This window comes from Mchenga conophoros, linkage group LG7, assembly GCF_057382185.1.
Source record: "Mchenga conophoros isolate Kocher_MC1m ecotype Shallow Benthic linkage group LG7, M_conophoros_male_GT1.1, whole genome shotgun sequence".
NCBI classification, from domain to species: Eukaryota; Metazoa; Chordata; class Actinopteri; order Cichliformes; family Cichlidae; genus Mchenga; species Mchenga conophoros.
The window spans coordinates 54,373,441-54,385,026 of record NC_140532.1 but is presented as its reverse complement, the minus strand read 5'-3'; the positions used below and the strand labels follow the sequence as shown (position 1 = coordinate 54,385,026).

The window sequence follows — 11,586 nt, the reverse complement described above, 5'->3', positions numbered from 1 at the left end:
TGCAGTATTCAGTTACAAAATGGGTGACTTTCAGTATTTGTACTTCATTCCCTACTTTGCATTGTACTTTGTAGAAAGAAAAAAAAAAACCTTGAGCAGCTCAACATGCTAATCACACTAATACATGTACTTAGTCATTCAACTACTGTACTGTACTGTACTACATATTGGGCCCAATATGAGGCCATGAAAAGCGCAGTGAATGGTTTTTAAAGTACATTTAATGATATATCAGTACAGATGCTCAGAAATTTACAAATGATAGAAATACATATGTTGAAACAGACTGAAAAAAATTGGTTGTCAGGAAAAAAAACTGTCTTATAAAATTCGCGATTTTTTTGCTTCCGGATTTCACCTCCTATTTCAATTGAATTTTATTTATACAGCGTCAAATCACGACAACAGGCGCCTCAACGCGCTTTATATGATAAGGTAGACTACAATAATACATAAAGAGAAAAAACACAACAGTCATATGAGCAAACACGCACACCAGCGCTGTTGTGGCGGGTGTGTCTAAACAGCGACACCTGCCGTTCAGGAGAATACTGCAGGGAGTACTCGCGCCCTCAGCTCTGGAATAAATGGTACCGACGTCACTGTTTGCGGCCAGTGTAAACGGGCCCATTACATTACAGTCTCCGGCAGCAGAGCAGCCCGCCTCCTCTGGATTGTGGACCAATGACTCGGACGCCTCTACATCTCGTCTGCCTCTCAACCCGCGTTCAGCCCCTCGCATGACGTAACGCCCAATCTGAAAGTGCAATGGCGATATTGGACAATAACAGCCATCGCGCTTGGGGTCCACATCTATATTATGTGGCTAAGGTTCAAGAAAACACCTCCAGCCGGCTGCAAAACCACATATAATATCGGCACAGAGCGCGAGCGTCAACCTGCGACCAGGAAAGGTGATCTCCCAGCCTCTGCACGCGATGACAGCTTAGAATAAATCGCTGGTGAGTCCAAACTCTGCTGATTGCAACAGCATTCGCCAAAGGGGAAAAAAGGCTTTTCCAGTAAATGGTCTCTTGCAGGCAGCAAGCCTGAGATTTCAAAGGGGCGTGGCGGTATGCTGGGTACTACTTCTGACTAACGGATGCTGATAGCTTAGCAACAGCGACGGGGAAGGAGAGCAGAGACAATGGATGTGCCATTTGTCAGCATCGTTACTGGGCAGGCTGAGCTGAGCGCGTGTTTGCTGGACTAGAGAGAGAGACACGATCCTCGCCACTTTGTTCCAAGTGAGCAGCAAGGAGCCGTGGATGCGGAGTGGAAATGTAAACAAAGGGTGTGGGCCTTCCAGCTGGCCTGTGATGCTCTGCCACACACATGAGCATCATGTAGTCATGTCAAGAAGAAGGCCAGCCAGCTCTGGATCACAGCTGCTCCAGAGCCCCAGAAACCCAGGGGTCCCAAACATTATACTGGGTCTCTGCAATAGTTTTCAAGCTGCCAGCTTTTATTTGCCGTGCTGGATTGCTTTTCTATTGTTGAGCAAGCTATTTTAAATTTCATTGCCTTGGACTTCAGCACAGTCTAAAACGATTTTCACTATTTTTGACATTTTATAGATCAAACAGCAATGCTTCCTTCATTTTAAATAGCTTTAATAGCCGTGCAAACATCAGTAAGCCATAGTTAACACTGTATTAATTAGTTTATCTGAATTCAAAAGTACAGCATTAAAGTTATATTTGTATTGTTTAATAGCAAAGCCACTGAAATACACTCACATCATAAAACTCTTCAGATTTTTTGGTTACAGTAATTCTAGTCCATGCGTCCACCAAACGTTTAGGTCAATGAGTTAAAATCCTAAGATTTTATATATATCTTATTGTGCTTGGAATAAAAATAAAACAATGTTTCCATCCGTCCACCTGTTCATTCCCCTATTTATCCATCCGCTGGATTGGTTGGACTTAAGTCTACCTCAGCCATCATATAGCAAGAAGTAGGATACACCCTGGACAGGTTGCCCGTCTGTCACAGGGGGAACGCAGACAATCACTTACATTTACTGCTGATTTAGGATCACCGGTTAACCCTGTATTTGGACTTTGGCAGTACACCACTGACTGAACACACTGAACCCACACAGAGAGAGGACCTTATGAGGTGATGGTGCTAACCACTGTGCTGCCCTGAAAGACACTTTTATTACTTAAAAGTAACAACAGCACCCACAGTATAAAGGTAACAAAGTAACATCCATGTAAATGCCATTGTATTCCAATGAGAAAACTTCTATTAGTCACTTGGCCTGTCAGGTGGTTTTAAATTTGTGGCTAATCAAAAGGATAATGAATGTGAATATGAAGGCATGGGTTAAATACCAACCAGAAAATGCAATCCTGGACTTTTAATGGCCATATGAATATTGAAACTTGGTTTTAAAGATGTAGAGTATTGGTTCCCTTTTGGGTGTGATAAAAAAAACAATGACAATCCAAATGGACTCTGAAAGTGAAACTGTTGCACCTCCCAGGCTTGACATTTCGCTTGTTTCCTAGGTGTGACGTGTGAACAGACACCATGGCCACACAGGAACCGTCCCCTCCTTCATCCATGGAGAGCAATAAGCCCGGCTTCCCCAAGAAGATCCTGGGCAACAAGCTGGAGGACAAACACCTGTGCAACTGCTGCCACAATATCCTCAGACGGCCTTTCCAAGCCCAGTGTGGACATCGCTTCTGTTCCTACTGCTTTAACAGGACTGTGAGGTGAGGAGTGGAATGGCCAAAGGCTAAAATAAGTGCTTTGGAAGTGATTGTAAATATTTAGATTAAAAAAAACCAAAACTTTAATCATTTAATATATAGTAATGTTGCTCATTCTCCTTTGTTCAGTTTCAGGGAGCTGCTTTTAGAGCTTCTATCGGGCTAAGAGAAATGAAAAAGTTAATTACTACTTAAATGATTCTAATCCAGCACTATTTAATTCCAGCAGTAATTAGCGCTCAACTGGTAATAAATTAGTGCTTACACTGGATTAGTGTTATTAGTGTCCCACTGAAGTGGGAGACTGATGTGTCACTGATTCTTTGTGTGTTGCTTATTCTTTGTCAAAAGCTGTAAAACCACATTGTCAGCGGTTCAGTATTTTTTGAGTGGATCTCTTTGCTTTGACACCATTGATGCATCTCTGTAAAATATCTTCGATGACAGAGACTTGATCATATTTGGATGAGGGCGTGGAGCTGAAAGTAATCAGCTGAAGCTAACGAGCTCGATTTGCAGTGTTCTTCCATAGACTGGATGGGTCGGCTGTAGGACAGAATCCTGCCTAACATGGCATAAAATGCTAGATTTTTACTCATGAGCCCAGTGGACAGAATGTTAGCATAAATAACCATGAACTGACTCTATTACTGTTCTGATAAAGTACATTAAAAAATGCACCAAAAGCACAAACATGATCGGGAGCTGCTAATATTATTAATATCTTTAAAGTGCATATAAATCAGCAGCTAAATCTTTAACTCATAATTTAAGTTGTCATAGCATATGTCAGTAGCATAAATTATTGGCTATGTTGTTGTTTAATTGCAGTAATGGACCTCAGAAATGCAATGCTTGCATCAAAGAGGATATTTTTGAGGACCCTACCTCGATTTTAAAACAAGGATGTGTGAGTACTCTTTTTTCGATTACTTTTTAAAAAATGAAACGAATCACCTTGATTTGAATTGGTGAAAGATTAAAAGAAAAAGAGCAGAAAACAAGCTTCTGAAGTTAAAATATGTCTGACGTGAGCTCTGCGTGTTGCCCCGTTTACATCATGTGCAGTCTGTGCAGTAGTAACAGCAGCGTGATGATGCTGGTGATTATGAGTTTCAGCTAATGCTTAGATAATATAATCGTCACCAAATTAAATCATATGTAAACTTACAGTAAAGTAACTGCGTGCATGTGTTGAATGTGCAGCTTTTCTGACACTGATGAACACAGCAGCTGGACGTGCGTTTCACAGATGCAGCTCAACAGCAGATCCCTTTTTATTTTCTCTCGTTTTTTTCAGGCTTTTCCAGACAATGCGGTTCGAAGGGAAGTTGAAAATCTGCCAGCTGTTTGTATCAATGAAAGCTGCACTTGGAAAGGAAGTATAAAGGAGTACGAGGTGAGGCGGCTTTTTTTCCTTCACTTGTTTTTCACTAACCAGGTAGCCTAATGTTTTGTCTTTGTCACTTTGAAACGCTCGCTAGCCCCGCCTTGCATGGAGAGTACTGTGTGCATGAGACAAAGCAGCCTTGGCGCTCTTCTTGAGCAACCATAATCTGGATTGCAAACAGATGTTTAACAGAGTTTCTACAGCAGCCTGTGGGAGGTGGAAATGAGGCTGGTGCATTTATGAAACGGTGTAAAGGAGGCATTTGGATAACGTGGGAATGTGCAAACAGAGCAGATATTTCTACTGCTTTCAAGAAGTGGGAGGAAAAATCGATAAAGCATAGTATCACAAATTGTGACATTGCATCAATACAGGGACACCAAATTTCTGGTTTGTTTGGGTGTTGCAGGCAGGTTCCAGTAGACTACCTCGCAGCTGTGGATGAAGTTCAATGGGAATAATGGCCACGGTGCAAATAAAACTTGTACAGCTTGTTGTTTAGATTTGAAAAAGCACAATCAAGTTAAACAACTTAAATCTAGTCTCCTCCGTATCACATGTCCAGCAGCTGCCTTTAGACAAATGCATACATTATGTAAACATATTGCTGCCACATTTCCTGTCTTTATATCTACCAGTTTCTTTGTGGGAAATTGTGTTTGCATGTTTTTCTTTGGTCTCTGGGGGCCGTAACATCTGCAGCTGTTGTTCTCCTTCTTGTGGCTGAAGATGGTTCTTTATAGCTGTGGTTTTTACCTTTGGACTCATCGTCCTGTTACAGAATGCTAGTGTTGCGTGAAGGATAAGACTCTAAACATCTAACATTGTTAAAGCTACAGCGCTGTTCTGTACGTAGACAAATAAGCCTCCCAGGTAACAGAGGTTACCATTCTGCCACAGCACCTCAGCATAAGCTCCCACTTTCCACAGATGAACCACGAGGGGAAGTGCGAGTTCATGATCATCCCCTGCCCCTCCTGCAAAGAACGAATCCGCTTCAATGAACAGGAGCGCCATAATGAGCGAGAGTGCCCTGAGAGGACGCTCAACTGCAAGTACTGCAAGGAGCCGTTCCACTTTAAGAATATCAAGGTTGGAAATGATTTATTTAGACCAAAGATGCTCGTCGGGGCCTGTGCGGCAGATCAGAGCAGCTATTTGTGTGGCATTAAAAGAAACGCTGCTGCCTTTTCGTTTTTTTCAGGCTCATGATGAGATCTGCCCCAAGTACCCGATGATCTGTGAAGGCTGTGCCAAGAAGAAAATACCCAGAGAAAAGGTAAATCTGAGACCAACGTGCAGAAAAGGTTGTAAAACTTTTATGGTGTAAAACTGACCATAGGCCATGTAGCTGCTGTACATTCTCTTTTTCACTAATCAAATGTGATGGCAGGGAGTATGCAACTGAGCTTCTGAAAATAATGAATGTACTTTGTCATGTTTACTTATGTTTAATAAAAAAGAAACTGAAGATATTCAGACTAATCAAACAAATTTGAAGATGCAATATGTAAAATGTCACAAGATACAAAGTAACAAATATAAGAAGAAAAAGACACAACTGATTCATCACTCGCTGTTAATACACAGCAGATGGAAAATCATTTATATCGATTGTGAGAAATTGACTATTTTATTTCTTTTGTTTCCCAGTATGTGGACCATATCAAATTCTGCAGCAAATTCAGAACTCCATGTCGATTTCATGTGGTGGGATGCGATATGTCTGTAAGTAGCCCGATTGTTTTCTCAATAACAAATTCAGTATTTGAGCACACAGTCAGATTCGAGACTATAGGAGAGAAAACATCATCTGAACCAAGATGAGGAGGAGTGAGGAGGTATCTTTTTTCCAGTGACTGTATATAAAAGATGAACAGAGCCACTGTGATGTCACAATTTGGTTTGTGGACTATTGTTTTGAAAGTTTGAGCATTAAGGATGACCATCCTGCTTAGTTCTTTAAAAACACAAGTGCTAGTTAGCCAGTTTGGTTAGCAGTGTTATTCATTGTAATGTTTGGGATTGAAATTGTTATTGGAAAAACTATCGTGGCCTTGAGAGGTCACTGCAACTTAGGAAAACACCAGCAAATAGAAAACCGCCACAAAAACACACAAAACACAGTGGAAGTTTAAAAAAATGCTGCTAATACTCAACGGGACAAGCTAGTAAACGGCTAATAGTAGACAGTAGACTATTATATATTCTTAGTCAGAGATGTTTTGAATTAAAAAAATAAAAACAGGAGTTTACAATACATTGGTGGAAATGAATCATGTGAATGAATGAATCAAATGAGTTAAGACTATGTTAGATTTACCGTTCTCCTTTACTTCAGTAATTACTCTGTGCATTCATATATTGTTTCTGGTTTCTGTTGCACTTTTGCAGGTGGAGAAGGAAAAGATTCATGACCATGAGCGCGCATATGCCTATGAGCACCTCAATCTTCTGCTGCATTACATTATGGGCATGAAAGTTAGCATGGAGGGCCTACAGCCCCAGGGACTGGAAGTAGCCGGACACAAACTGGTGGAACTCCAACAATCCCTCAAGGAACTCGAGGCCAGAGTCTCCCAGCTCAGCACCACCTCCTCTGGGCCTCCCGTGCAGGGAGCCGCCGCCGCCGCATCCTCATCATCTTCCAGCTCTGGACCTCCTGGTCCACCTGCTTCAGTTCCTCTACCTCCACCTCCCACTCTGCCTCCCACTCTCTCTGTGTCCACATCCTTCACGCCTCTGCCCAGCTCCGTGGGCGCAGCGCTGGAGCTCCAGCTTCACAGTGAGAAAACCAAGGTGGCCGAGCTCGGGCGCAGGTGCACGGAACTGGAAGTCAAAGCTGGCACGTTTGAAAATGTGGTGTGCGTCCTGAACAGAGAGGTGGAGAGGTTCGCCACCACCATGGAAGCCAGCAACCGTCAGCATAAACTGGACCAGGATAAGATCGAGGCTCTGAGCAACAAGGTAAGCTCGAGCCATGACTGCAGCATTCCTTGTTCTCTGAGTTTTAACTCAGTCAAATCTGAACACACAACAATGGACCGTTCATTTTTAGATTCACCATTACTTTTTCTTCCGTATCGATGTAATCCAGAATCCTGGAGAGATCTTAGGTTGTGGTTGAATCTGTTTATTTGCATACAAAAAAAGGTGTGAATGGCTGATTTAAGGATAGGCGAGTCTAAAAAATACTTTTAGCACACACAAAATACCTGCACAGATTTTACACTTCCGGTGTGTAAAGGCTGCTACTTTGAGAAAACTTGTTGCCTGCCAATTTATAAAATCCTAGAAAACACAGGAAAAGGCTTGGAGATGCTTCAAAGTGATACTTTGAACAAACTCAGTCTTTTCAAAATATTTGTAGTTTCTTCCTTAAAGGCAGAGTGATGTTGATCACCTTGAATTGATGCTAATATGAATTAGTCATTTGTAATGTCTGAGCATGTTTGTGAAACCAACCAAAACTACTGCACTTTTAGTTGGTTATTCTCTCAGCTGCTGTTCAGTCACTGCTGGAAAATATCCAATTTAATGAATATGTGTTTGTTTTCCAGGTGCGACAGCTAGAGCGGACTGTGGGGCTGAAGGACCTGACGGTCGCAGAGATGGAGGGACGGCTGAGAGAAATGTCCGCCACCACCTTTGACGGCGTCTTTATCTGGAGGATTTCAGATTTTGCCAAAAAGAGACAAGATGCCATCGCAGGCCGAGCCCCTGCCATGTTCTCGCCCGGTAACACTGCGCATTATCACGGTGTTGATCCAAAATCATCAGCCTAGAATACCAGGAGCATGATCAGTGAACTGGTTTGAGAAGAGCAGCAATAGATGCCTGCAAAATTAAAATCGTTGAAAAAGTTATTACTAAATTGTTGAAACTGTTGTTGTCTTGTGCGAATAATTAGTTCTCTTTCTTGTTCTCTTCCAGCCTTCTATACCAGCAAGTACGGCTATAAGATGTGCCTACGGATCTATCTTAATGGAGATGGGACAGGGCGTGGCAGCCACTTGTCCTTGTTCTTTGTGGTGATGAGGGGGCTGAGTGATGCCCTGCTTAAATGGCCCTTCAACCAGAAGGTAAAAGATTAAGAAACAAGCAGGCATTCAAGTATCCCCTTCTGCTTGTTGACCAGTCTACTGTTTTTGTTGTTCTTATTTCTTTAAGGACCACAATGAGGTTTGTTCTGCTGAAACTTGCCTATTTTATCCCAACAGTAATCTCTTACTTATTTGACTTCCAGGTTACGCTGATGCTGCTGGACCAGAGCAACAGAGAGCACATCATCGATGCCTTTCGACCTGATGTCACTTCCTCCTCCTTCCAGAGACCCGTGAGCGAGATGAACATCGCCAGCGGCTGTCCACTCTTCTGCCCGCTCTCTAAGCTCGATGGCAAGAACACTTACATTCGTGACGACACCATCTTCATCAAGGCGATTGTGGACCTCACCGGCCTCTAGACGACCTCCATTGGGTGTTACAGTTTGGCAACCAGGCAGCTCTTTGACCATTAAAGGCTTCATGTTGGCTCAGTCGCGGTCCCTTTCAGGGCGCCATTTGGGCACCTTGCTGTCCCCCGCAGCTTTGGGGAGACAGACATGCTTGCGACAGTCTGCTGCATGTAGCTGCTCAGACCAGACGATGCAGGCATTCTTATACCTTGGTGGTCTCTGTGTGAGAACCCTCACCTCCGTCATTGCTGTACATTTGGGTGCAAAACTTACTTTCTTGACATCACAGCATCACCATCCACGGTGATAAAGTGCCGTTTCAGTTCTGCAGGCGAGTTTTCAGTTAGAGGAAGCAGGCAGCAGTGCGATGTAGTCAGAGTGGTGTTGAGCAGAAGCAGAGGGGAGTGAAAAGGTAGAACTGCATCTTTGTTTTTCGTCCCCTGCTTTCGAAGGCTGGGGGATGTTGCAGAACATGCAGAGTGTGTTAGAGCAGGGCTGTAGATGTGTTTTATGTGATCACTCTGGTGAAGCTGGCGGTAGAATTATAATAGAGTTAGAGCGTGGCTTGATGCAGATTTTGCTTCCTCTTAAAGATTGTGGATATTGTGAGCGTCTCAGTTCCAGTGTGGAGTAAATTTGCATAGACAAACGTGGAGTTATGTTATGAATAAGATTACAGGCATTTCTTTTTATTTCTTCATTTCTTTTAAACAAAATGCATGCTGCTGGAGTTTTAAGTATAAAGTATAAAAATGCTCTTTTTTTGGGAGGGGGGGGTTGTTTTGGTTTTTTCTTCAACTGAGCTTCACAAAGTTTCATCATTTGATATTAAACTTGTTAGTGATTTATCCATCTGTGATGGTGGACATTGCCTGCATGTCTATGAAGCCAGGCTATTTACATGTAAAGTCAGTGTTGCGTATTTGTTCCTAATAAGGGGGTCGTGGTTCTGATTGGTGGTTTGGTACATCTGTGGAAGATACAGTGGAGTTACCAAGGAGTCAGGGCAGCTTGCCAGTCAAGCCTGAGGTGTAAAACTTACATGTGGTTTTGTCTCTGACAAACATACATCGCTGGAGTTTTTCCCAAGGATATGCTCACTAGCTCACATCTCAACACATAGTACCGTGCCCCACCACAGACTGAGGTCAACGCAGATTCCACGAAATGAAGGAATAGTATGTTCCTTGTTTTCTGTCCTTACAGTATACAGTGCGTATGTGTTTCTGCTGCTATATGATAGAATACTCATGTGAAAATATATATATGTATATATATATATATATATATATATATATATCGCTGCAAATATAAATGAGCTATGTGTGTGGAGGTAGAGAGGATGGAGACAAGAGATTGTATTGTTGTATTGTTGCAGATTGATGTTCAGCGCAGCCCCCGAATTTTTCGTTTTCCCTTTTCGTGCTCTTTCACCCATTTTCCCCACAGCACCACACATCGAACAAAAACTCTGGTTAAACTGGGATGCACTTTTTCGGCACGCATCCTGAGGTTTTAAGGTTCACGCTGGCCTGTTTGGAAACCAGTCTCGACCTGTATTGAAACCTCTCTGTGCATGGGAGGCTTCGATTCATACTCACTATGGAGTTTCACAGCGGCTTTCCTCGTGGGCCACGTGTGAATGCATTTATTTGTATTTGTTTGGATGAAAATACGTAGAATAGTTATTATGTTATATCTGGCGCCGCTTCCGTTCAACAGAAGCAGCTGCCTATATTCATAGCAATGTATAAATATGTATCTTTCATATCATAATGTTGAAATAATCTATATATCAATGTTAATATACACAAGAGGTTATAATAAACATAGTATTACTGAATACCTTATTAATTCTATATCTATATACCAACTTTTTGTTTGATGGTTTGAACAGGCCAGGACAACCCCTTTGTGACTTGTGATTCTTTCTAGAGTGCAATATATGATCATGTCTGTTAGGCTATACAGAGGTCACGCTCGACTCATTTGTTTTCATTACCCATTCTGGCGCCGAAGAACCGCAACCCAATTCTCCGAGGAAATATGGTGCTTTCCTTGTCATAAATCATATGCTATTTTATCAGTAACATGAAAATCACAAGTCAGTAGCTATCTGTGAGGATTACTGGCTCTGTGGGCTTTTAGAAAGATCATTTTATTGCTGAGGAATTCTTGTTCCATACAGTGAGTTTATACTCTTATCTTAGAAACCTTTCAGTGAAGGCTGAGCATGTAATAAAATAGGATTACATGGACTTTTTAAAGTGTTCTCGTAATGTGCCAAACTCAAATATTACCTCCATGTATGAACACTGTTGTACTGCAAGTTGAATTTTATGTTCTATGCTAAAATATGGTGCCAAATATGTTTCTATTTAATTTTTCTATGAAGATGCGTGTGTGAGATTTTAATATGAGGCGTCATTACTTCTGTAAGCACCAGAGGAGCTGATTAATACTGTCCCATTTAAAATGTCCTCAGATGAGGTTTCTGAATGTAAGCTTTAATTAAGTTGGTTTTCCTTTTCAAAAAACACACAACAGCCGTTCTGTCTTGTGATGCAGTTGACTTGAACCAACTTTTTTTGTGCACTTTCTATCGTTTGTTTGTCCAGACAGGGTATTTTGTTGAGCGATTTATGTACCTTGAAATCAGAGCCATATATATTCTGATGTTGATAATTGATGTATTATGCTGAAAAAAGGACATGCAGTATGTAATAAAGCGTGGTGGTTTCAGCCTGTGTTGATTTTTTAAAGTGCATCTTTAATAGAAAGTATAGAAAAAAGAGCATTTTGAATCTTCAGTTAGCATTTTGATAATCAGCCTTGCCATTTTTTAGGGATAGATATTCTAGATAAAGTGCTATGGGTGGAACACTGAGACTCGCCTTGTTAGTGAGAAGCAACAGGCTAATCAAATGCTAGCTTTTCACACACCAGAACTAAAGCACAATCTACTGGAAAGTCCTTATAACACTGCAGCCCATTACATTAGATAATCCGATCGC

The 11,586-nt window shown here is 41.8% G+C and overlaps 1 protein-coding gene across 2 annotated transcripts; it reads left to right on the top strand.

The window, feature by feature from the left end:
* The first annotated feature begins 723 nt into the window (after positions 1-723).
* LOC146571155 (TNF receptor-associated factor 2-like) lies at positions 724-11,312 on the top strand. Of its 2 annotated transcripts, none has more exons than XM_085280210.1 (11): positions 724-962; positions 2,520-2,729; positions 3,558-3,636; positions 4,027-4,125; positions 5,047-5,208; positions 5,321-5,395; positions 5,770-5,844; positions 6,511-7,083; positions 7,677-7,854; positions 8,050-8,198; positions 8,363-11,312. In XM_085280210.1, the coding sequence occupies exons 2-11, from the start codon at positions 2,542-2,544 to the stop codon at positions 8,579-8,581; spliced, it is 1,797 nt and encodes a 598-aa protein (XP_085136336.1). In that variant the 5' UTR covers positions 724-962; positions 2,520-2,541; the 3' UTR covers positions 8,582-11,312. The 2 variants fall into 2 exon arrangements, with proteins under 2 accessions (XP_085136336.1, XP_085136337.1); XM_085280211.1 differs by lacking the exon at positions 724-962 and adding an exon at positions 1,138-1,247.
* Positions 11,313-11,586: the final 274 nt, after the last annotated feature.